Source organism: Gadus macrocephalus, chromosome 3, assembly GCF_031168955.1.
Source record: "Gadus macrocephalus chromosome 3, ASM3116895v1".
NCBI classification, from domain to species: domain Eukaryota; kingdom Metazoa; phylum Chordata; class Actinopteri; order Gadiformes; family Gadidae; genus Gadus; species Gadus macrocephalus.
In genome coordinates, this window is record NC_082384.1 from 22,992,020 (window position 1) to 23,017,342 (window position 25,323).

At 48.2% G+C, this 25,323-nt stretch overlaps 3 protein-coding genes and 2 long non-coding RNA genes across 7 annotated transcripts in view; all 5 read left to right on the top strand.

The window, feature by feature from the left end:
* The first annotated feature begins 1,300 nt into the window (after nucleotides 1-1,300).
* On the top strand, nucleotides 1,301-10,046 carry clta (clathrin, light chain A). 2 transcript variants are annotated; one of them, XM_060048090.1, is made up of 7 exons: nucleotides 1,301-1,608; nucleotides 2,439-2,467; nucleotides 2,874-2,991; nucleotides 3,484-3,595; nucleotides 5,055-5,108; nucleotides 6,721-6,756; nucleotides 8,749-10,046. In XM_060048090.1, the coding sequence occupies exons 1-7, from the start codon at nucleotides 1,425-1,427 to the stop codon at nucleotides 8,918-8,920; spliced, it is 705 nt and encodes a 234-aa protein (XP_059904073.1). In that variant the 5' UTR covers nucleotides 1,301-1,424; the 3' UTR covers nucleotides 8,921-10,046. The 2 variants fall into 2 exon arrangements, with proteins under 2 accessions (XP_059904073.1, XP_059904074.1); XM_060048091.1 differs by lacking the exons at nucleotides 5,055-5,108; nucleotides 6,721-6,756 and having other exon boundaries at nucleotides 1,306-1,608.
* Nucleotides 4,124-4,717, top strand: LOC132454612 (uncharacterized). 2 transcript variants are annotated; one of them, XR_009524959.1, is made up of 3 exons: nucleotides 4,124-4,250; nucleotides 4,409-4,464; nucleotides 4,554-4,717. It is a non-coding gene; the product is annotated as an uncharacterized LOC132454612 (long non-coding RNA). The 2 variants fall into 2 exon arrangements; XR_009524958.1 differs by lacking the exon at nucleotides 4,124-4,250 and having other exon boundaries at nucleotides 4,297-4,464.
* Nucleotides 10,047-14,892: 4,846 nt separating the features above from the next.
* On the top strand, nucleotides 14,893-20,505 carry nansa (N-acetylneuraminic acid synthase a). The gene is made up of 6 exons (XM_060048092.1): nucleotides 14,893-15,123; nucleotides 16,420-16,635; nucleotides 17,670-17,769; nucleotides 18,166-18,320; nucleotides 18,778-19,044; nucleotides 19,563-20,505. The coding sequence occupies exons 1-6, from the start codon at nucleotides 14,992-14,994 to the stop codon at nucleotides 19,770-19,772; spliced, it is 1,080 nt and encodes a 359-aa protein (XP_059904075.1). The 5' UTR covers nucleotides 14,893-14,991; the 3' UTR covers nucleotides 19,773-20,505.
* LOC132454614 (uncharacterized) lies at nucleotides 19,051-19,548 on the top strand. Its single transcript, XR_009524960.1, has 3 exons — nucleotides 19,051-19,167; nucleotides 19,199-19,298; nucleotides 19,355-19,548. It is a non-coding gene; the product is annotated as an uncharacterized LOC132454614 (long non-coding RNA).
* Nucleotides 20,506-22,436: 1,931 nt separating the features above from the next.
* slc24a2 (solute carrier family 24 member 2) overlaps nucleotides 22,437-25,323 on the top strand; it is a 14,829-nt gene continuing 11,942 nt past the window's right edge. Inside the window, exons 1-2 of the mRNA XM_060048095.1 lie at nucleotides 22,437-22,666; nucleotides 24,097-25,237. Of these exons, the coding sequence (XP_059904078.1) occupies nucleotides 24,311-25,237 (927 nt within the window). The 5' untranslated portion in view covers nucleotides 22,437-22,666; nucleotides 24,097-24,310. The remainder of the gene's footprint in view (nucleotides 22,667-24,096; nucleotides 25,238-25,323) is intronic.

The window sequence follows — 25,323 nt, forward strand, 5'->3', positions numbered from 1 at the left end:
GGACCTGCATCTTAGAGTACTAGATGGATGGATGAATGGACCTGCATCTTAGAGTACTAGATGGATGGATGAATGGACCTGCATCTTAGAGTACTAGATGGATGGATGGATGAATGGACCTGCATCTAAGAGTACTAGATGGATGGATGAATGGACCTGCATCTTAGAGTACTAGATGGATGGATGAATGGACCTGCATCTAAGAGTACTAGATGGATGGATGAATGGACCTGCATCTAAGAGTACTAGATGGATGGATGAATGGACCTGCATCTAAGAGTACTAGATGGATGGATGAATGGACCTGCATCTAAGAGTACTAGATGGATGGATGAATGGACCTGCATCTAAGTACTAGATGGATGGATGAATGGACCTGCATCTAAGAGTACTAGATGGATGGATGAATGGACCTGCATCTTAGAGTACTAGATGGATGGATGAATGGACCTGCATCTTAGAGTACTAGATGGATGGATGAATGGACCTGCATCTTAGAGTACTAGATGGATGGATGAATGGACCTGCATCTTAGAGTACTAGATGGATGGATGAATGGACCTGCATCTTAGAGTACTAGATGGATGGATGAATGGACCTGCATCTTAGAGTACTAGATGGATGGATGAATGGACCTGCATCTTAGAGTACTAGATGGATGGATGAATGGACCTGCAGCTAAGGGTACTAGATGGATGGATGAATGGACATGCAGCAGAGTATTAGAGATGGATGGATGAATAGACATGCAGCAAAGTTTGATAGAGAGATAGTTGGGTAAATATACATGCAGCAGAGAGTAATAGAGATGGATGAATACATGTATATGCAGAAGAGGGAGAGGAATAGAGATGGATGGACGAATTATAGAAATGCAGCATTACATGGGGAATAATAGTAATTAAAATTGACAAAAAATTATGACTTAACCTTGAGATGGATATTATTATAAATTGTTATTAGATATGATCATTATAAATTAATATTTGTAATAACGCCAAGACTCTGGCCTAATACAATTACAAATACTTATTAATGATCAATGTATCATTAGATACTGTGAATGGAATCAACTAAAGCTTTAAGCGAGACACGTACTGCTTTGAACGGTCGTTTCCCCTGACTGCTGCGAAAATGCATTTTTACAGCTGAGACGATCTGCGCCAGGTCACGGGATCCGCACGTTACGCTATGAAGCCGATCCATTGGTCAACGTTCGAGGGTGGTCGAATGCCATTTGCTTGTTGCGGCGCCAATCATCCGTAGCCCAGCCTGATTGGTCACTTTGTCAATTTCCGCTTCTGCCTTTTTGCATCGTTTCCCCGCCCCCACTTCAATCCCCCGTTGAACGTATCGGTGAACTAAGACACCTGCTCTCTCTCCCCTCCTTCTTGACATCCTTAACTCGTTTTTAACCACCGAGAATGGACGACTTCGACATGCTGAGCGCACCGGCCGCCGGTAACGGCAGCGGCTCCGGGTCTGAGGAGGACCCCGCCGCCGCTTTCCTGGCCCAGCAGGAGAGTGACATAGCGGGCATCGAGAACGACGAGGGCTTCAGCATCCTGGACGGCGGAGAGGTGCCCTCGTCCCTTTCAGAAGTCACCGGTGGGTGGTCGAGTTGACAACGATCATTGAAAGACGTTAATGTGCTTCCCGATCGATCGGTACTGTTATAGTCGTTGAACCGTTTGAATCCTTGAAAGATAACGGGTCTCGTTGTATGGCTAGCGGGCTTAGCACATATTACGTTAGGAGTGACACAATAACGATCGTATGACTTATTTCTGCGTCTTGGCCACCACGCTTCAAGGTTATTGCTTCCTCGCTTACAATGAGAGCATAATAAACATCTGTGTCCGTTGTTTTAATGTTCAAGAAAACCTTGTTAATGCCGCGATAAGGGTGGTGACAGGTAGCTAGCTGGGCCTGTTTTCATTGAATCCATTGAGTTGCTTGGACAACATAATGGTACGGGTTTAATGTGACGTCAGCACGTCGCGACGTCGTCACCTCCTCTCCCAGAGAAAGAGGAACCTTGATAGCGTCTCACCCTTGGCCCTGTATTGTATCCGCAGTAAATCCTCACAGCAGGGCCTATTCATTTCAGGGAAGAAGATTATTGAGCAATATGTTCAGGGTGTAGTTTGCCCTGCATATAACTGACCGTACTGTGTTTGAAGAGCTGACCAAGGGTTTATTTTACACTTTAATGATGCATATATAATATAATAATAAACATTGTCTTGATCTTTTTTTTGCATTCTTAGGTTGTGAGATATTTAGCGTTTGAAAAAAACTTTTAAACGTGTTTGTGAACATGGGTAGTGCATGTCAACACATGTTGTATTGTAGTGCATGTGCACATGTTGTGTTGTACTTCATCACAGTTTATATCTTGATGGTCATTTAACCACTGGTTGTTCCTTTCCTCCCAGATGGTGCGGTCAACGGGGAACTCCACGCGGTAAAACTCCTATTCCCTCATTCAATTATTCAACCCTCTTAAGTAACATGACTCTGCCACTGTCTTAACTCCTGCTTGTCTCTGTTGCACTGACGGTCAGTTCTGCTATGAAGTCTGATATTGGATCATGGGAGACCACTAGCCATAAGCCTGGGTTAACCCTTATAAAGAACCAGTATACTTACAACTAAATCAAATTGCAGACGTTCACACGCTATCGTTGACCCACTAAAAGTGTATTGGGCCCGGGCCTAGTTGTTGGCTATTGGTCACCAACCTGCCAGTTGGTACGTTCCCGTGCGACCTCGCTGATGTCATTTTAAGTGTATACCGGGTCCTTAACCCTCCTCCCTCATCCTGACCTTTGGTTCCCGGGGTCAACCCCTTACCCTCCTCTGCCCCCCAGGAGAGCAACGGCCCGTCTGACTCCTACGCAGCCATCTCCAGCGCAGACCGCCTGCAGGCGGAGCCAGAGAGCCTCCGCAAGTGGAGAGAGGAGCAGAGCGACCGGCTGGAGGTCCTAGGTAGGCCTCCCCCCCCCCATCTGAGACCCCGCACCCACGACCCTGTAGTGCACCCATCTGTATTCTCCAGCCACTACCCTGTCACCTCCACCCCGTAGCATCCGCCCACCGTCACGTAGTCTCCACCAATCACAATGTGGTCTCCAGCCTGTAGTCTCCGCCCACCGTCATGTAGTCTCCACCAATCACAATGTAGTCTCCAGCCTGTAGTCTCCGCCCACCGTCACGTAGTCTCCACCAATCACAATGTAGTATCCACCAATCACCCTGTAGTCTCCACCCTGTACTGACCCCACCCAGGTCTCCCTCTCCCATCCTGTCCCTCCCTCCCCTAACCAATGTCTCTCGCCCCTCTCTCTCCCTCCCTCCCTCTCCTAACCAGTGTCTCTCGCCCCTCTCTCTCCCTTCCTCCCTCTTCTAACCAATGTCTCTCGCCCCTCTCTCTCTTTCCCTCCCCCTCCTAACCAATGTCTCTCGCCCCTCTCTCTCCAGATGATAACTCGCGTGAGCAGGAGTCTGCATGGAAGGACAAGGCTAAGCAGGAGCTGGAGGAGTGGCACAACCGGCAGAACGAAGCCCTGGAGAAGACCAAGGTCAACAACAGGTAGAGCCAACTCACCGGGCCCCTAGAGCCAGAGGTACCACCGGGGGCCCCAGAGGTACCATCAGGGGCCCCAGAGCCAGAGGTACCACCGGGGGCCCCAGAGGTACCATCAGGGGCCCCAGAGCCAGAGGTACCATCAGGGGCCCCAGAGCCAGAGGTACCACCGGGGGCCCCAGAGGTACCACCGGGGGCCCCAGAGGTACCATCAGGGGCCCCAGAGCCAGAGGTACCACCGGGGGCCCCAGAGGTACCATCAGGGGCCCCAGAGCCAGAGGTACCACCGGGGGCCCCAGAGGTACCATCAGGGGCCCCCAGAGGTACCATAAGGGGCCCTAGAGCACGAGGTACCATCAGGGGCCCTAGAGCACGAGGTACCACCAGGGGCCCTAGAGCACGAGGTACCACCAGGGGCCCTAGAGCCAGAGGTACCACCGGGGGCCCCCAGAGGTACCACCAGGGGCCCTAGAGCCAGAGGTACCACCGGGGGCCCCCAGAGGTACCATCAGGGGCCCCAGAGCCAGAGGTACCATCAGGGGCCCCAGAGCCAGAGGTACCATCAGGGGACCTAGAGCCAGAGGTACCATCAGGGCCCCCCAGAGCCAGAGGTACCATCAGGCCCCCCCAGAGGTACCATCAGGGCCCCCCAGAGCCAGAGGTACCATCAGGGCCCCCCAGAGCCAGAGGTACCATCAGGGGCCCTAGAGCCAGAGGTACCATCAGGGGCCCTAGAGCCAGAGGTACCATCAGGCCCCCTAGAGCCAGAGGTACCATCAGGGGCCCTAGAGCCAGAGGTACCATCAGGCCCCCCCAGAGGTACCATCAGGGCCCCCCAGAGCCAGAGGTACCATCAGGGCCCCCCAGAGCCAGAGGTACCATCAGGGGCCCTTTAGCCAACCAGAGGTACCATCAGGGGCCCTAGAGCCAGAGGTACCATCAGGGGCCCTAGAGCCAACCAGAGGTACCATCAGGGGCCCTTGAGCCAACCAGAGATGTAACCGTTCCTCTTTACCTCCGTTGCACAATACAATAGAAGTGTCGGCTTAATGCTAATTAACCTGCTAACAAACTCTACCGCTCCTACTAAACTTGCAAGGGTATAAATGTAGTGAAGCGTAAACGAAATAGGTATGGCCTTGAAAATGTGGACAGTCAAAGTAGTCCACCAGTATAGAAGTACTGCGGAAAGATGAGATTTTTTCACCTCGTTTGGTTAACAACGCAACATCCACGGTTGTGTGCCAGGTGGAAACGACTGCCGCGGTAGCCCTTGTTTGGCCGGCGGTGGTGCTTTCGCCACCGGACACCGATTTCCGGCCTCTGGGCGATCTTTGAAACAACAGCCTTGGGGGTGCTGTGATGACGTATCTCCTGGCTGTCTCCCTCTCCCTGTTTTTACCGCTCTCTGCATCTCTTCTCTCTTTCGTCCCTCCGATGCCTCGCTCCCGTGGACCTGGCTCAGAGTTCTGGACGAGGACTTCTACAAGCAGCCCTTCTCTGACCTCATTGGTTATGTGTATGTTGTTTCAACTAACCTCCTCCTCCTCCTCCTCCTCCTCCTCCTCCTCATCCCACCTTCCTCCCTGCGCTCCTTAAGTCATCAGCTCCAGCCCTTCACAGGTTCATCAATCATCAATTCATTCAATCGTTCATCAATCATTCATTCAGGAAACATAGTTCATCAATCATTCATTTTGCACACATCGTTCCTCCAACTTTATTCGTTCAATCATTTATCAAATCGATCACATTCTTTATTAATTTTTCTTGTACGAGCCCCTCCGTACATTCCTCTACGTTTGTTTATTTTGAAGCCACGCCTACTTGGGTGGTCAGCGAATCCAGATGTAGTATTTGTTAGATCTGTCCTGATCCCTGATTGCTCCAGCGGGTTGGCAGATGTCTTGGACTTTGTCCACCCTTTTCAGTTCAGACGTCACAGCTCCGCACCAGACAATATCATGCTCTATACATCATATTTCAATTGGATGTCATCATCTTTTTACATTATCGCCTGGGAATCGTCAAGTCACTTGTACAGTCATGCCCCCCGCCCCCCTCCCCTTCAGTCCGTTCCACTATTTATTTTTGGAAGATCATCCATACTTTCCTCTATGAATTACTTTGATAGTTGGTCCTGAAGTTCTTTAAATTGAATCGTTGCTAGCTGATGGTACTCCATCAGACAGCTTGTTGTTAATTAGCCAGCAGTTGGTAAGCTACTGTAGATAGCTCAGATAGCTTGTTGCTTGCAAAAAGCTGTGGTGAGGCAGCCCCCGCTAGCTGGCTACCAGTTGAACTGCTGTGGTCAGACCGCTTGTTGCTAGCTAACTAGCTGGTGAGCGGCTTTGGTCAGGGAGCATGTTGCTAGCAAGCTATTGGTGAGCTGCTGTGATCTGGCAGCTTGTTGGTAGCTAGGTGGTGAGCTGCTGCTTACAGCTTGTTGCTAGTAAGCTGCTACCTAATAGCTTTCTTGCCATTGGATGGTCAGGTAGGGTCATGTGTTGACAAAAAGATGATCTGATAAATCCCTGTAGGAGGCGAAAAAGCTCCTCTTGCTCCCTGCATAACACATTTATTTGTCTAAATGTTTGTTTAGTGTCGTTGACCTTCGACACGCCCCGTATAGATGACGTGGCCATAACAAAAGCATGACTAACACTAACCACATTAAAGAAGTATGGGAAAGCCCTACTGTTCCCTGCAGTCCCCACATATTGCTTTTCTAAGGTTTATCACAACCCAAGCAGCAGTATGTTTGACGGGTATTTCACCTACTGGTGGTCCCATTGTTCGCTAACCAATAACAACGCTCTGTCCGGGCGACCAACCAATGGCAAGCCCACACCCCCGCTGTGCGCTTCCTGCTTCCCAAACCGCTGGTAGAAACACAGAGGCGCGGCTTGGCTTCTGCATGCTGGCTCAAACATCTGCATTTAGCTCATCTTTCAGTTTAATTCATTTATGCCCTCTCTTTCTCTCTTTCTCTCTTTCTCTCTCTCTCTCTCTCTCTCTCTCACTCTCTCTCTCTCTCTTTCCCTCTTTCCCTCTTCTCTTTCTCTCTGCTGTTCTGTTCTGATTGTGAAACTGTTTCTCCCTGTTTTTTCTTGTCTGCTGCTCCGTCAAAGCACACACATTAACCATCCCTGCTACCGCCTAGAACAGTTAAGTAAACCTCTGGAACCGCTCGTTCTCTGAGCCCGTCCCGTGGGCCGCGCTCACTCAGCAGCCGTCCGGGGGTTCTCGCCGCTCGCTGCGTGGGGGGGGAAACAAAATGTGGCGTTACGCGTTCAGTTACCCCACCCAGCCAGCGTTCAGAACCAAGCTCTCACCAAGATGGCTGCTAGGTGAAGGAGGCCCATTGTTCTGATTCCAAGACCACACGGCCTGCCTGTGCATATTCCGTGTCCACGTAAAGTGTGTGTGTGTGTGTGTGTGTGTGTGTGTGTGTGTGTGTGTGTGTGTGTGTGTGTGTGTGTGTGTGTGTGTGTGTGTGTGTGTGTGTGTGTGTGTGTGTGTGTGTGTGTGTCGGGTTGTTGCTATGGGCGACCAGAAGGGATGCAAGCGAGTGGTTTTGGTGTAATCTTCCTCTATTTCATGTTTAAGGGTTTCTAAATGTTTTGATTTGGTGTTTTATATCAATTGTCCTGAGGCTCGTCCTTCATTCAACCAGTTTTGTTTTAGGGATGTGCAGCGATATGCATCGTCCAACTATCAGGGATTGAATCTGTAGGTCATTGCTAACTTAATGACTGCAGTTATAGTCTACGTCAACCCCCCATTTTAGCACTTGAACTGAAAGTTATGTTTGGGTTTACCTAACTTTTAAACAAAAAAATCAACCATTATGTTAAGCTGCATGGAGATGCTTACAATTATTCACTCAATTGCACAAAAGCAACTTTTACCAAAGGTCCTTTCTGTGTAGGAATGTTATGAGTAAATTTAAGGAGCAGAGAGTTCTTTTTTACACACACACACATACATAGTTAGTTTCAACCATGTAATTTGATTGGACAAGAGACCTCGGCTCTGATTATCTTCGTTACACTGCCTGTGCCGGCCTTCCCTCTCTTGGAATATTGGTTGTTTAAGGTGTTATCTGTTAGTGTGTAGTAGTTATGTTATCTGTAGTTCTGTGAGGGAATAAATATGTAACGTGTAGTCGTGACTGCATATATGTAACGTGCTGTTCTGTGACGTGTAGTTCCATGAGTGTGCAGATATGTAACGTGTAGTTCCATGAGTGTGCAGATATGTAACGTGTAGTTCCATGAGTGTGCAGATATGTAACGTGTAGTTCTGTGAGTGTGCAGATATGTAACGTGTAGTTCTGTGAGTGTGCAGATATGCAACGTGTAGTTCCGTGAGTGTGCAGATATGTAACTTGTAGTTCTGTGAGTGTGCAGGTACGTCTGTGTAGAGATGAACTCTGCGGGTAAAACAGGATTGCTGTCCTTGAGCCACGATGGGCCGGTTTGTGCTTTGGTTTATTAAAGAAAGACTAATCTGAAATAGAAATAGAGCTATAGTAACTTTGTGTAAAATAGGTTGAATTCTCGTTTTAGTTATAACACCATTTTTCCAGACATAGACGCGTATCTAGATTCATGTTTGCATTATCTGGAAGGTGCATTAAATTGTGTTTTGGAGCCAATGCTCTGGCACTTTGGGGTTGACATCACACATCGCTAATGCTAAACCGGTCTTCAGGTGCCTACTGATCACCTAACCCGTCGACAGAAAAGTGGACTCACTGATCTTGTCGGACCTGGGAGGACCACAAAAGGCGAAGAAGCCAAAATCATAAACTAATCCTTTTTAAATATTCGGAAATCGTGCAGGATGTACCTAGGCCTCTCGAAGACATCTAGTCGTTTAGAACATATTGAATCATTGCTGTAGAAAGTTCTACACACAGTAGTATCTATCAAGGGGTTTATGCTATAAATGTTTTTCTTAAAGGCCAGAACAAACTCAATGTATTAAACGTTCATCAATGAGCGGTACTTGAAAGGGCCCATGAGGTGGCGACGGACAGCGGTTCTGTTGTGCCGCAGGGGGTATCGTCTTGTTCTTGGTGTGTGTGTGTGTGTGTGTGTGTGTTGACCCCCCCCCCCCCCCACCTGACCCAATCTCTCGTGGATGTGGAGCAGGGCCGCTGAGGAGGCCATGATCACGGACCTGGACGAGAACAACCCCGGCACGGAGTGGGAGCGCGTGGCCAGGCTCTGCGACTTCAACCCCAAGTCCAGCAAGCAGGCCAAGGACGTGTCCCGCATGCGCTCGGTCCTCATCTCCCTCAAGCAGGCCCCGCTGGTCCGCTAGGGGCCCGGTGCGCTCCTGGGGGGCCGCCACCTACTCCCTCCAACAGTAAACCCGCCCCTCCCACCCCTACAGCCAACCCCCGTAACCAATCGTAACCTACCTAACATCCCAACGACCGACCCACAAATCTTTACCATCCTCCTGACTAACCCACCAATCGTAACCCACCTAACATGCACCTGACCGACCCCCAAATCATAACCTAGCTAACATCCAACTGACCAACCCACCAATCGTAACCCAACCCATTTACCAATCGTAACCTACCTAACAAACTGATCAACCAATCGTAACCTTCCCAAAAAATACTGACCAATCGTAACCCTGGCTACAAAAACTAACCAACCAACCAATCAACCTCACCGACCAACTCAACGTCCCTTCTTCTGTGTTCCCCGACCGCGGGGCTTCACCGATCCATCTGTCCATTTCATATGACCTCATTCCCTGTTCTGCATTCCTTGCTTCCAGTTTGTCTTCCACCTGCAGGAGACTCTGGTAGCCCCAACCTGTCTTAGAGCTGGCTGCTCTCTCAGAAGGCCCAGTTCCACCCGGGCAGTCTGTAAACGCACCCTCCAATCTGGGGGCCCCTCAGGCCTGGGGCTTTTGGGTCTGTGTTCCCATGGTCTGTGGCACCAAGGGTCTGAAGCCCCTACGGTCTTGGCCAGTTTCCCATGCTTAGCCCCACCCGGACCCCCTAAGCCTAACCCTGTGTGTTTTGGTGTTAAAAAAAATACAAAGTATATACAGATTTATTTTTTTGTCACTGTTCTTTTTATGGACCAAAACTCCTTGAGTCAGAAGTGAAAACTCCTAATTTACTGTGTGTACCTTAGTGTGTAGTCGGTTTGTGTTGTCCTGAATTTTCAGACTATGCATTTACTCCTGTCCAGTCCGGAAGTGAACAATCCAGTCATTGCGTCAAACATGACCCATGTGTATGTGCGTGTGTTTGCTCTTATGTGTGTACATATAGAGAGGGGAATATATATATAAATACATTATAGACGTGGAGACTGGAAGGTTGATGTTGTTAAAAGAGCTAACTGTTAGCCACCAGGTTGAGTGTTCATGGTCCTCATAATTTCAGTATCTCAGTAAAAATAAAGAAGTGAATGAAATTCAAGGATTCTGTCTTTTTTTGTTTTGTTTAAACCTTGAATTTAGTTTCATAACCTTGCTAAATTTTTGATGGAAAGGGCAACGGTTGTGTGCAGTAGCATACAAGTAAAGCATCACCTTATTTCACCCATATTGTCCCTTTGAAGCATTCTATGTGCTTATGAAAATATATATTAAGAGCTTGCTATTTATACCTCCTATCTAGTCTGCTCTTACTCATGCCCGGGCGATCGCTGTTCATCATTGTAAATTTGTTTTCCAGTGAATCATTGAATTTCCCCACATTGTAATTAGTGCAGAAGGGAACCTTGAACCTTGTAGTCCAATTAAATGACTGAATGCTCCTTTCGCAACTTGCTAATTGAATAAAGATTTATAAAAAAAAACTCAAAAGTATAACGCCCATAAAGCCCAGTTGGCTTAGCAAATGATTTTTAATGAGAAATAGTTTATGATCTTCATAACATATAGGCGCAACGCATAACCCTCAGTTACATTGTTGGCAGCGGTGGGATATGTACTTATTTAAATGCCGATAGTAAGATAAATTGAAGATAACTACGACCTGAAATTATTTTCCATCAACACAGATAAAGTTAATTTATAATTTTCAATTGACGAAATTCACAGAATGACACAATTTTCCATCAATGGTTTGGATTCTGCCGACTGGCCGCAATGGTCTCCAACTCCTCTTGTGTCCGTATTATTAGTGCAACCGATTTAGAAGTACCACAGGCACTCTCCAAGAGCTCTTCACCTCATCAGTCACATCAAACAGCTTCTCCAAGACTGCCTTTGGTACTTCTAATGATGCACCTGCATCGAAAGCTGGAGAACGTAGTGTGAGTCACCAAGCAGACTTGGACAACGAAGTGTGAGTCACCAAGCAGACTTAGAGAACGAAAAGGTGAGTCAACAAGCAGACTTAGAGAACAAAGTGTGAGTCACCAAGCAGACTTGGAGAACGAAAAGGTGAGTCAACAAGCAGACAGAACAAAGTGTGTCACCAAGCAGACTTAGAACGAAGTGTGAGTCACCAAGCAGACTTGGAGAACGAAGTGTGAGTCACCAAGCAGACGATAAGGTGAGTCACCAAGCACTTAGAGAACGAAAAGGTGAGTCACCAAGCAGACTTAGAGAATGAAAAGGGGAGTCAACAAGCACTTAGAGAACAAAAAGGGGAGCCACTAAGCAGACTTGGAGAACGAAAAGATGAGTCACCAAGCAGACTTGGAAAACGACAAGGAGACTTATCAAGCGCTAAGAGAACGATAAGGAGACTTATTAAGGCTTAGAGAAGGATAAGGAGACTTATCAAGCAGACTTAGAAAACAATGAGATTTATCAAGCAGACTTCGAGAAAGAAAAGGAGACTAATCAAGCAGACTAAAAGAACGATAAGGAGACTTATCAAGCACTTCGAGAACGATAAGGAGACTTGTCAAGCAGACTTAGAGAACGATAAGGAGACTTGAAAGCAGACTTGGAGAACGATAAGGAGACAAGTCAAGCACTTGGAGATAAATCAGGAGACTTAAAAAGAACCTCCAGAACAATAATGTGACTTGTCAAGCACTTTGAGAAAGATAATGTTAGTCACCAAGCAGGCTTAAGGCCCTGACACACCAACCAGATTATCGGTCGTCGGACACTCTGGCGAGCTGAGTATGTTCGGGGTTTGTGCTGATCGATTGGCCGTCGTCAAAGCCGTCGGTGATCTTTTCAAGCCCGTCTGGGTTCTTTTCGGCCGATTGCACATGTTGAATCGGCCATGACCAAATCGGTCCGACTGCCTTTTCTGCCGACGAGCGACAGTCAGAATGGTGTGTCAGGGCCATTAAAGACAGCTTGGAATAACATTTTTCTTTTTGACATTAGGTCGTTGTATATTTCAGCAAAGTATATACAGTACATATTTCTGTTCAGCAATGTTTGCCCAAACTCTAGTCAGTTATGTTAGGTTCCGCCCCAAACACAACAATCAGCTATGTTAGGCTCCGCCATAAACACAACAATCAGCTATGGCCCCGCCCCAAACACAACAATCAGCTATGTTAAACACAACAATCAGCTATGTTAGGCTCCGCCCCAAACACAACAATCAGCTATGTTAGGCTCCGCCCCAAACACAACTATCAGCTATGTTAGGCTCCGCCCCAAAAATAACAATCAGCTATGTTAGGCTCCGCCCCAAACACAACTATCAGCTATGTTAGGCTCCGCCCCAAACACAACAATCAGCTATGTTAGGCTCCGCCCCAAACACAACTATCATCTATGTTAGGCTCCGCCCCAAAAACAACTATCAGCTATGTTAGGCTCCGCCCCAAAAACAACAATCAGCCATGTTAAGGTACGGCCACACCAAACGCGTTACCTGCGTACCACGCGTATGAAATCGGCAATTTTTCCATAGGGAAGCATTGGTTTACGCGCGTATGAGGTGCGTACACGCGTATCATGCGTACCAAGCAACATTTTACTCGCTGTAGGGGCGTATGAGGCGCGTACATATACGCGTGTACATGTACGCGAGGAGTTCAAAAAATTTAACTTTTTACGCTCATACGCGCCGCAATAGCCAATCAGCGTTGAGCTTGACCCGACGTCACTGGCAGAGAGTAGTGAGCTTGGACAGAAGCATACGGCCGACATCTTTCTTTATTCTGTGTGGAAATAGTAACATAGTTACGCCATTAAATGCTTTTATGGAAACATTTTTAGCGAGAAATGTGCATTTTACTTTCATAATGTTCGCTCGGTGAATGTGAAGGATGTTTGGTTTGATAGTTATGACGAAGAGTGAACGCTCCGTTCACTTGCATGGACAGAGTCTCTGATTGCTAAGCAACCTCAACGTCTTGGCGGACTATTTCTCTGCTGATCAACACTACGAATGCTGGAAACACACCAGACACACCATGTGAAGTTATTTAACCCGATTATTGTTATTTATATCCGAGATTATTTAATCTAACCCGATCCAAGCTCTATCATCCATCCAAACACGGCGGCGTTTGGGTTTCCTTCCTCGGACTCCTAAATCCAGCGCAGCCACAGGCTGGAGGGGGGGGGAGTTTTGGGCGGTCTCATCTACGCGCGTATGCGTACGCGCGTATCTGACCATTTTTGACACAAAATGGTCAAGCAACATTTTCGCTGCGTTACGCACGTACATGGTACGCGAGGTACGCGCTTGGTGTGTTCGCACCTTTAGGCTCCGCCCCAAACACAACAATCAGCCATGTTAGGCTCCGCCCCAAACACAACAATCAGCCATGTTAGGCTCCGCCCCAAACACAACAATCAGCCATGTTAGGCTCCGCCCAAACACAACAATCAGCTATGTGAGGCACCACTCCCACCGTTGCTAGGCTGAGGTTTTTACTTCCTATCTTCCAGCTGGGGAAGTGTGTAGTGGCCAGGGTGGCCATCCCCGCCGGCGTCCCACTGAGCCTGGACATGCTGGGGGTGAAGGTGGGCGAGCCCAGAGGCGTGGCGCCCGAGGAGATGGAACAGCTGGTGGGCCGCATGCTGAAGGACGGCGCTGACCCGGACACCAGCATCACAGCCTCCATGCTGGCCTAGTGCCCGGGAGCTGCGACAGGACGGGTTGGAGTGACAGGGTTATCGGGGATAGTAGACGACGAGCAGGAGGGAGTCGTAGCACGTCCCTCTCGTTTATAGAACCGTAAGCTTATTATTATCAGGGTGGTTATTAAAGCAATATTGAAGCAGGAGGATGAGCTGTAGGAAACAGCGAAACAATGCCTGTGTTTCACCACAGGCGGTGCTGCTGCTGCTTTGGTCACGTGTTATCTTTGGTTTATTGGACAATGCCCTTTTTACTGCAACAGATCATTCCGTTAAATAGCTTCGATAAAAAAATATTATGCATGACTACGTATTGTATAGTTCCCTTTATGGAACTGACATGGATGCAGGTTTATAAATGATATTTTACCAATAATATCATGGAAGACAGCGGTATTAAAATGTTTACTTACAATTCCTTTGATATTATACATAATGGGAATACACATTTTTATTTATTATAGTTATTTTATTTAAATTGGTTCACATTGCAGTCTTTAATGCCACAGTGAGATGCATGTCCTTAAAATAAAAACGGTGAAATTTTAATTGAAAGTAAATTTTCTTTGTTTTGTTTTTTCTTTGGCTGACAGCCAATTTTCTTTGGCTGTCAATCAATGTTTGTCAATAGCGCAATTGATTCCTTGGTAGTTACATGGTCACTTCGAGATACTCTGTGTTGCGAAAAAGTCCTATGAAATCTACAATTAAGTTATTTCCAGGCATGTTTCTACTAAATTAGTCTGATATTGGACAAGATAGTTAATTCAATTACATTTAATGTGGAAATCTGAGTAGTGGGCCCAAGACTTTATTGTGCAGTGTAATTTACCGGACTGCGACCAAATCACTTCGGTGTCCACGCTTTCCCAAAGATTTCCGAAGTCCCAAAGATGATTGGTCGAGAATCAATGCAGCATCATGGCGAAGAATCGTGGTATAGTATAGTGGGAAATTGGAAACGAGTACAACTTTTGATATAGAGCACATAATATTCTCATCTATTACGGTTAAACATGTAAATGTTGGTTCAACTAGTAAAATGATTAAATAATATGCTCACTAGTTTTGAAATGAAGCTACGTGATACGATTTGGCTGTAATTACTAATATACACTTTTTTTATGCGTTCTAAACCTGGGCTGGGTTTAGCCCATGGGACTATGAAAGAAGTATCAAGGGGCAATCGGAGTGTAACCACACTGCCATTGGTCTTGACAATTATTTTGAAAGGTAGATTCCCGGATGCACAAAACGTATGCATCCGGTAGTGATTCCGGGTCCTCCTTCACACGTAGACTTCAGGGAACAGCGCCGATACTCCGCTTCAAACGGTCTCTATCTTCACCAAAATGCCTCTTAAGTTTGAACTGTGTCCCGGGAGAATGATCGGGGGCTCCCACCCCTGTTTCATCATCGCAGAGATTGGACAAAACCACCAAGGAGACATCGAAATTGCCAAGAAAATGATTAAGATGGCAAAGGTAAACTCTTCCTGAATGCATTGTCCTGTATTAGTTAGTTGCAATAGTTGTTAGGATGATGACTGTCTCCCGGCTTATCTTCGACCTCGGAATATACCTAATATTAAACCATGAACAGGCGACATTTAATTATGCATAACTATTGATCGCCGTCCCTTAGCGAATATCTGTATTTGACAGTATTGATTAAAAAATATTATTATTTTTGTTTTATTAATCAACACTAAATATAGATAGACCTTTAGGTCGGCGTGTGGTGTCTTAACACTGACTGTAGCCCTGCACCTGAAACATGTATTCCCCCTAGACCACTTTCCAACTTCTTGTGGCCATCAATGAGATATTGGGCATACTAATCATAAATACACTAAAATCGCCAATAACAAATTGTGTCAACGAAACAAGTTAATTGCTATTTAATTTAAATGTACCTTTACATTACATTTAGGGCATTTAGTAGAACCTTTTATCCAAAGGGACTTACAATAGTACATTTGTCATAAGAAGTGGAACAAAATATCGCTGTCAGTACAGTCGGGTACACTTCAATGTTTTCTGTGTTTTGTTTTTTAGAAGGATTTATTCTATTCCTAGTCTAGGATTAAAGGTGCAACATATAACATTGACACCTAGTTTTTAAAATGGGTACTGCAGCCCAATACAGTTTGGGCTGCAAACAATATCGGTGTTTGTCTCTGCCCCCTCCTCTCCAAAATCAAAGATCATCCGGGTTGTCATGTGCGGACAGTAACGGACACTGAACAAACAAGAGCGCAAGACTCGCCAAGTGCAAACAATATTTTTGATACGGGCTCACTTATTCTATCTCATCAATGACAAGCAATGACTCATTTTAAACTGTAAGTTGATCCGCCAATGTATACATTTGTAATACATTTAATTGTTTGCAAATTATGCACCAGCCTATATGACATCCGTCTTGAAATCCTTCTGAGCTCTAAGCTGTCTACATATTTAATTGGAACTCCAAGATTGACCTGTGTTTTAGCACGGTCCGGCTCATGGAGCTAATTAAGGTCGGTAGAATCGAGTATCAATCTCAGTTGATCCAGTTGGTTTGCTTGCTTCCATGGCTGCCGCAAACTGTGTTTGTGTGCTAATTTGTTTCATATCTTGTTTCCTATCACATAGTCTGACAATAGAGAAATCATAACACACAGGCCGATGCAAAAATAAACGTTCCATCCCAAAAAGGGAAAATAGCATTCTTGTTGCATGTTTCCTTTTCTTCGTCTTCGTCTTCTTCATCTCGTCCTCTCCTCTTCCCATTGCCAGGACTGCGGGGCCGACTGTGCCAAGTTCCAGAAGAGTGAACTGGAGCACAAGTTCAACAAGCTAGCTTTGGAGCGACCCTACAACTCCAAACAATCCTGGGGTAAAACCTACGGAGACCACAAGCGCCACCTGGAGTTCAGCCATGAGCAGTACAGGGAGCTGCAGAAGTACGCCGAGGAGGTCGGCATCTTCTTCACGGCGTCGGGAATGGACGAGGTATGCCTCCTTTGAGTGGAAATGGGTAACTGAATCTACAGTTCAAAAAGAGTTCCTGCAGAGTTTCTCCCTGTCTTCCACTACGTTTCTGTGCGTGTTTCAAGCTACTAACCCTCCTAAAATGTAGATGATTATAACTTGAGCTAAAATAACTGTTACTAAACTGCAATTTCATAAGGTATAGTTTAAGGTTTTAAACCTCAAAAGGTTTAAGCCACAAAAATGTTTGTACTTTCACTTTTTCACCGAAAACTTTTAGTCAAGCGTCCACCCAGTTCAATACCGCAGCAAATAAAGGTCTCTGTCACGGCTGTATTGCAATCCAATCTGCTCGTTAATCAATGACGGATAGATGAAACTGCCAAAATGGATGCCAGGCCTATATCAAAGGGTTTATTACGTGGGAGCAGGGTTTGGCCAACTAAATAGAGCTCTCGCAATTTTGGATAAAGGCTGGTCCAAACAGGTTCAGCAACATATTTCAAACCCTTGCCAAATGCCCATTGTCTCTGATAGGGTGTCTGCTGCCTTGACAGTTACAATTGCCTTCAAATTTAGTCCACTACTTGAACTTCTGGTTAAGAGAGCGGGGGCAGCTGTCGCTCAGGAGGTAGAGCGGGTTGGCTGGTAACCAGGAGATTGCTAGTTCGAGGGTCGAGGTGTCCCTGAGCAAGGCACCTAACCGTAACTGCTCCCGACGAGCTGGCTGTCGCCTTGGATTGCTGACACTGCCGTCGGTGTGTGAATGTGTGCATGAATGGGTGAATGTTGGGCAATATTCTAAGGCGCTTTAGGTGGCCACAGGTTACAAAAAAGCACTATATAATTGCAGTCCATTTACCATTCCAAGAGTTGACCGTTGTAAAGATAGAGAGAAGGACTGATGCTAACTTGTGTCAGCTCTCTATCCCATGATGCATAGCGATTTCAATGTCATCTGATTCATCCGACAGAGATGGTCAGCGCATAAAGGTTCTTGAGACTTCTGGTTCAGCAGTTTGCTGTGGGAATAAGCAGATGTTTGCCTTCCTCAGATGGCGGTGGAGTTCCTCCAAGAGCTGAACGTGCCGTTCTTCAAGGTCGGCTCCGGAGACACCAACAACTTCCCCTACCTAGCCAAAACCGCCAAGAAAGGTGTGCAAATCCAACCGTAATGCTAACTCAGTGGTGATGCTAACTCAGTGGTGATGCGAACTCAGTGGTGATGCGAACTCAGTGGTGATGCGAACTCAGTGGTGATGCGAACTCAGTGGTAATGCTAACTCAGTGGTAAAGCTAAGCAAATCCAATGGTAATGCTAAGCCAATGTTAATGCTAACTCAGTGGTAATGCTAAGCCAATGGTAATGCTAACTCAGTGGTAATGCTAAGCCAATGGTAATGCTATCCAAGCGGTAATGCTATCCAAGCGGTAATGCTATCCAAGCGATAATGCTATCCAAGCGGTAATGCTAAACAAGCAGTAATGCTATCTCAGCGGTAACACTAAGCCAGCGGTACAATGCTAACTCGGTGGTGCATTGGTGCTCAGGGCGGCCCATGGTGGTGTCCAGTGGGATGCAGTCTATGGAGACCATGCGGCGCGTCTACAAGACGGTCAAAGAGCACAACCCCAACTTCTGCATCCTGCAGTGCACCAGCGCCTACCCCCTGGACCCCGAGAACGTCAACCTCCGAGTCATCTCCGTAAGATCGACACGGTCCACCCCAACCCAATTCCAAAGGCTGGGTTTCCTGTTAGAGCAATGATGCACTCTGTCCTCCATAATGAAGTGTCAATCATGTTCACTTTTTTCAAATAGGCAAGGCAACTTTATTGACATAGCTTTTTATACACGAGGCTTTCCATACAATAAAATTAAATAATAAAAGAAAATAGATAAGTAAAAAAAAGGAAAAATAAAGAAGTGCAGTGCATAAAGTGCAGTGTATTAAAATTATAGCGGAAAAACTAAAGCAAACATAAAAGTCTTCAGTCTTGTTTTAAAAGTGGACAGGGTTGGGGCAAATCCTGAGGAGTGCATTTGTGCTATTTATGGCATAGAAACTAAATCCTGCTACTGTGGTTAGCGTTGTGTCTGAGCCCTAACGAAGGGGCAGGTGTGTAGTAGTCCAGGTGTGAACAACACTTCTGGAATTACAGGAATACCAGAAGGAGTTCCCGGACATTCCCATCGGATATTCGGGCCATGAGTCTGGGGTCAGCATCACGTTGGCGGCGGTGGCGTTGGGCGCCAAGGTGGTGGAGCGTCACGTGACCTTGGACAAGACGTGGAAGGGCAGCGACCACGAGGCGTCGCTGGAGCCTGCCGAGCTGGCCGAGCTGGTGCGCTCCATCCGCCTGGTGGAGAAGTCCCTTGGCACCGGGGTCAAGATGATGCTGCCCTGCGAAAAGGCCTGCCACGACAAGGTGGGTACAGCTGTTGGCATGCTAGGCTAAGGTGGGTTAGCATGCTAGGCTAAGCTGGGTTAGCATGCTAGGCTAAGGTGGGTTAGCATGCTAGGCTAAAGTGGGTTAGCATGCTAGGCTAAGGTGGGTACAGCTGTTGGCATGCTAGGATAAGGTGGGTACAGCTGTTGGCATGCTAGGATAAGGTGGGTTAGCATGCTAGGATAAGGTGGGTTAGCATGCTAGGATAAGGTGGGTTAGCATTCTAGGATAAGGTGGGTACAGCTGTAAGCATGCTAGGACAAGGTGGGTTAGCGCGTGCTAGAATAAGGTGGGTGCAGCTGTTTGCATGCTTGGCTAAGGTGGGTACAGCCGTTGAAGAATAAAGTGGGTGTTGGCAGCGTAGGATGACTCGGGTGTTTGTTAGCTAAACAGCGCCACATACATCCTGCATCATTGGTAGCCTCGGCGACAAACACACGTCCACCCTTTTGCCAACGAGGGTCTGTGTCTTAACGAGGCGTTTGTCGTCCCCTCAGCTGGGGAAGTCGGTGGTGGCGCGGGTCCACGTGCCCAGCGGCACGGTGCTCACTCTGGACATGCTGGTGGTGAAGGTGGCCGAGCCCCGCGGCGTTCCCCCAGAGGACATCTTCCAGCTGGTGGGCAAGGCTGTGCTGGAGGAGCTGGAGGCGGACCAGAGCGTCACCCCCGACCTGGTGGACGGCTACGGCAAGCGGGCCAAGTGCTGAGGAGGGCCCGCTAGGACCAGGGTTGGGTGGGGGGGGGTGTATGGTTACTGTAGATGTGTCCGTTTGTCACGGTAACCTCTGCCTCAGAAGGATGGAATGTTATGGGGAAGGTCGGGCGGGGATTCAATACACCACCCCTCTCCCACTGTTGCCAATTCAACTGTTGCTCTTGTCACATGACCAGAAGTTGGTCTAGTCGAGACAACTTCAGATCTTTACTTTACAATGAATGTGTCTTTAGGTAGAATCTCTTTTATGAAGGCTACCTCTGCGTTGTGCTCTTGCACGTGTATAACGATCACACCCAGAGCTGTATTGGAGATTAACTAGCTGTGAGCACTGGTGTAATGTTGTGTCATCTCCTACCACCCGGTGATGATGATTGCGACTATGATACTTTCGTGTCTTCACAGACACTATGTCTTTATAAAGCCTTAGTCAAAAATAAGTTTAGATAACATCACACTCCTTAAAACCACATTGTCAAAAGTCTTCTTCCAATCTGTTTCCAACGTACTACGTACTTAAATTATGATCCTCCTCACCTGCCTTCTAAACTTTCGGCGACATTATGAAAGGAAAATAAAATGTAGGAAAGTTGTGCGTGTTTGACGTCGGCTGTGAGCCACTGGGTGAACTGGATCTGTAATGCCGTATTGTGCCACCAAGTGGCGATGCTGTATTGCCTTTGTATGCACGGGTAAAAACGCCAATAAATCTCTTCCCCTCCATCCTTCCTGAGTAACTGATTCTTTTCACACTGAAATGTTTCGAAATGACCAAGCGTTTAATTTTTTAAAATACAGAATAATATAATAGATATAATAGATACAGCTATCATAGATATTCTAAAATGATAAATGATTGATTGTTCAAAAAGCAAACAGCAAATGAGTATACATTTGAATAAATTGGGAATTCTTTGCCACGTCTTTCACGTGGTTGTTCCACTGCCAACTGAGCCGTCAGGAGTGTACCTGCTCCTTAATTGCCTTTAGCTTAACTTGAAGTCCGCTCAGATAAAAAGGTCGTCCCTGACTCCCATGGATTAGAACTTTTAGAAATAAACCAGGGTCTGTAATGTGGACAGTGAATGTACAGATATAACGATGTCTTCTTTTATACCCACTCATTAGGTGATCCTCACAGGTAAGCTCTGTTGTCACAACTCAAGACCCTGATCTCTCTCTCTCACACACACGCACACCAATCGCACACGAAAACACACACATTCGGCCCGTCTAGCTCTAGCTGCTCTCTGTGTGTCTTTGGACAGACGCGTACAGCCAACAGCTAGCCAAACTTAGAGGCTATTTAAAGTAGCCCATTAGTGGTTTAAGAGGCATTAAAGTCCTAATCCGTGGTGTTCAGAGGTGCCTGAAAGAGAGGACACCATTTCACCTTTCACTCACACAAAGTGAATAATTTAGATCAATGAACACTGACATTTACTTGAATGGCCACCGATTCAAAGCCAGTGGAATCATTAGAATGGCCTTCCACTGCACGCAGAGATACAACAATGGATAATATGCAGCACATAATCGATCATTTTGAATCCTTTCAGCTCTGTCTTTAGGTCCCTACAAGTCCGGCCCCCATCACGTCACTGCTTTCTTGAAAACTTTAATTTTTACTTCTATATTTGCGACGGATATATGTCTCTGTCATCTTGTGGAGTCTGGTCAGGGTTGGAGTGTGAAGCTCACGTACGTGCCCACAAGGCAGGAGGGATTCAGACGTGTTCAGGGGGCCAGTGCGGTAAACACGCAGAAAGGCTTTCTCTTCCCAGTCCCTTGAGGAAAGCCAAGGGGTCACTAGGAGAGATCAGAGGTCACTAGGAGGGATCTGGGGACACAGTGGACATAAACTAATAGAAATGTCAGACAACACAATACAGATGCAGTTGCACCACTGTAACTATCCTGCCACCCTCCCTCTCTCCATCTCCCCCTCCCTCTCTCTCTCTCCTTACCCCCCCCCCCCCCCCGCGCGCGCTAGCAGCACTAAGCTCGCGACTACGTAACCTGGTGGGTAAGTTGTGCTAACCTTGATAAAGCCATGGTGGCTTAGCGCTTCACGTGGAGGAGCGTGTGGTTATACAATACCAGCTACTGGGTCAGGGGGAGACTTCTGCATCACCAAGGGACTGCTTCATAGCTCCCCCTCACACCTGCAACTCCACATCTCAGGGAGCTTCTGATCTCAGGGTCCGATCATGTTCATTGTCTTGTTCTGATATCAAGTTCTGATCTCGTGTTCAGATCTCATGGTGTTCTGATCTCAGGTTTTGATGGCTTTCCAGAGGGTTGTGTTTCAAAGGGCAGGTGTGGAACACAAAACAGTGTGTGGTGAAGTTCGTCCCCCTGGAGATCAAAAACCTTCATTATTTGTTTGATCTGTCTATTTTGAGTTCTGACTGGCCCCTGACGTATTGCATCTGTGCGTGTGTGTGTGTGTGTGTGTGTGTGTGTGTGTGTGTGTGTGTGTGTGTGTGTGTGTGTATATATGTCATATACTGCATGTGTGTGTCCGCCAGCATCTCTGCATGATGCAGGTGTGCAGAGGGTGTGATTATGAGCAGAGGAGCAGGGGGGAGAAGTGAGAGGGAGGGGACAGAGAGAGAGGAGGAGGAGGACAGATATAGAGTGACCGTTTAAACAAGGGACGTTTCAAACGGGTGACGGTAGAACGACGTAGAGACAGACTGGCGAGCAGGGAGAGAGAGAGCGAGCGAGAGGAGGCGGGGCCTATCTGATCTGTGCTTCCTGAGTCTCCGCCCTCCCCAGAAGCTCAGAGAGCAGGCTCCCAGCAGGATGTCCCGGCTAGTCTGAGTCCTGTGGACCGGTTCAGCGCCGTGACGACCCCCCCAAGCCTGCAGACCTCACCATCAGGTAGGCTCCACCACACCCTGGGTCCATACTGTATTACAGCAGGTCTGTGGTTCAACTCTGCTGCTCCCCGCGCCCAAGGCCCGAGTAAGAGCGGCAGAGTGTCTCTTCCACTCGAGATCTGTCGTCTCGACACTTGAGACTCGTCTCCCAGCGTGGGACCAGCAGCAGGCTTTCGGGGGGGGGGGGTCTTGGGGTGTGTGACGGGTCTCTTCTGGGTTGTGGGGCGGTCGGTGGACCCCCTGTCCTCCCCCCTTACCGGCCCTTGGGCCTCAGCGTTGGGCTGCGGAAAGGTGCTGGGAACCAGGATAATGAGAAGGATTAGCCCGACGGCTAATGAGCTTCCACTAATGTCCTGTGTCTGTTCAAAGGTCTTAACCCGATGTCAGGACGCCTTATTGTCCTCCTCTCAGACTCTGGGTGGCTTCTGCTTCGTGAGCTGCACTAAGACGCTCCCTCTCGTTGAGTTATGTCTGATTTATATCCCGTGAAAGATTTCAATTCAGTGGAGAACAGACCATAATGACCAAAGGGATTTCAACAAAGTAGAGAATAAGGGTTCGGGTTAGGGTGAGCGTGAGGAGACGCTTGCTTGTCGCTTTTGGAATAATGTTGTGAGGTGAAACGACACAGAGTTCAAACCTATTTCTTCTGACCAAAGCATATGTGATGCTATAATTCAAATTGTAATGCTTACGTAGTGGTCTTTGTATGATTGATGGAATCAGTACATCTGTCTTCCAGCTGCAGAGAGATCTGCAAGGTCTGATTATCCACCAAGCATCTTGTGAATATTTTATATAATTATTTTTGACAGTTTTGAAATGCATGATACAATTTATCCTTCGGCTCTTCTGACTCTCTGTAGATCTCAGGTTTTGTTTGGTCAGTTAACCGTTTAAAGGAGATCCCCTTCTTAAGCACAGACACGAACAAGACAGAGTTTAAGAACAGACAATCATACACACGGCATCACACCCGGTCTTACAGTCTCTAAAGGTGATACAAACGTAAAGTAAAGCGCCTATCTAGTGAATAAGCCAAAAGCTTGTATCCAGGCCGTATTACCGGGCGGCAGTAGCTCAGGAGGTAGAGCGGGTCGGCTGGTAACCTGAAGGTTGTTGGTTCGACCCCCGTCTCCTCCTAGCTGTGTGGCGAGGTGTCCATGAGCTTGGCACCTAACCCTGACTGTTAGCTCCTGACGAGCTGGCTGTCGCCTTGCATGGCTGACTCCGCCGTCGGTGTGTGAATGTGTGCGTGAATGGAGAATGTGAGGCAATATTGTAAAGCGCTTTGGGTGGCCAATGGTTAGAAAAGCGCTATATAAAAGCAGTCCATTTACATTTACCACGGAGGCCTCTGTTGTTTGGGTTCTCTGTTGACCGAACACACCAGCTGACCTCTGCTCTTCTGCTCCCCCCCCCCCCCCCCAGTGACTAATATGAGGAGGTGTGAGACCTGGCTGGACCCTGGGTCTCTGTTGTGCTTAGCCCAGTGAGACCAGCATGCCAGTCCAGCGGTGACCTTCCCAGACCAGACCAGACCCTGCGTCCAAACCTCACCGCTGGTGGTCCCGCCTCCCCCCGGGCCTCGCCCAACACGTTGCCTCTCCCTCCCCCCCCACCCCACCCCACCCCTCCCGACGCCATGGACCTCAAGTTCCTGGACAGAAGTCACCGTGGAGACGGCGTGGATGCCGACCCAGCCCGCGCCCCTCTCCTGGGCGCCAGCCGCGCCCGCCCGCCCCGCCCTCATGTCCGCAGGAAGCTGCGTCCCGGACGTCTGGCGGGCTTCGTGGTCAGCCTGGTGGCGGTGTGCGCCGTCTTCTCTTGGAGTGCCTTGGCGTTGACCGCGCCGTCGCCTCCGGAGGCGGGGCCGGCGCCGGGCGAGGGCCCGGCGGGCGACCCGGTGCCCCGACGGACTCTCCTCCAGCACGGGAACCTCTCGGCCGGCCCGGCCCGGCCGCCCGTGGCCATGGCCTCCTCCATGGAGGAGGAGGCGAGCCACGGGGACTACCCCACGGACTACTTCAGCCTGGAGGAGCGGCGGCAGGGGTACGTGTCGCTGCACATGTTCGGCATGCTCTACATGTTCATCGCCCTGGCCATCGTCTGCGACGAGTTCTTCGTGCCGGCGCTCACGGTCATCACGGAGAAGCTGGCCATCTCCGACGACGTCGCCGGCGCCACCTTCATGGCGGCCGGCGGCTCGGCCCCGGAGCTCTTCACCTCCGTCATCGGGGTCTTCGTCTCCCACAGCAACGTGGGCATCGGCACCATCGTGGGCTCGGCCGTGTTCAACATCCTGTTTGTGATCGGGATGTGCGCCCTGTTCTCCAAGGAGGTGCTGAACCTGACGTGGTGGCCCCTCTTCCGGGACGTGTCCTTTTACATCGTCGGCTTGCTCATGCTCATCTATTTCTTCCTGGATAACGAGATCTCGGTGGGCGAGAGCATCGGCCTGCTCTCCTGCTACATCTGCTACGTGACCTTCATGAAGTTCAACTCCAGCGTGGAGCAGTTTATCAAGGGCAAGCTGGGCAGCAACCAGGTGGAGGAGGTGGAGGCGCCCAAGGTGAGTGAGCTGTGCACCCCCCCCCCCCTTACCGGCCGCCATCCATCCAACCATGGTTCTACTACGTCTCCACCACGCACATACCG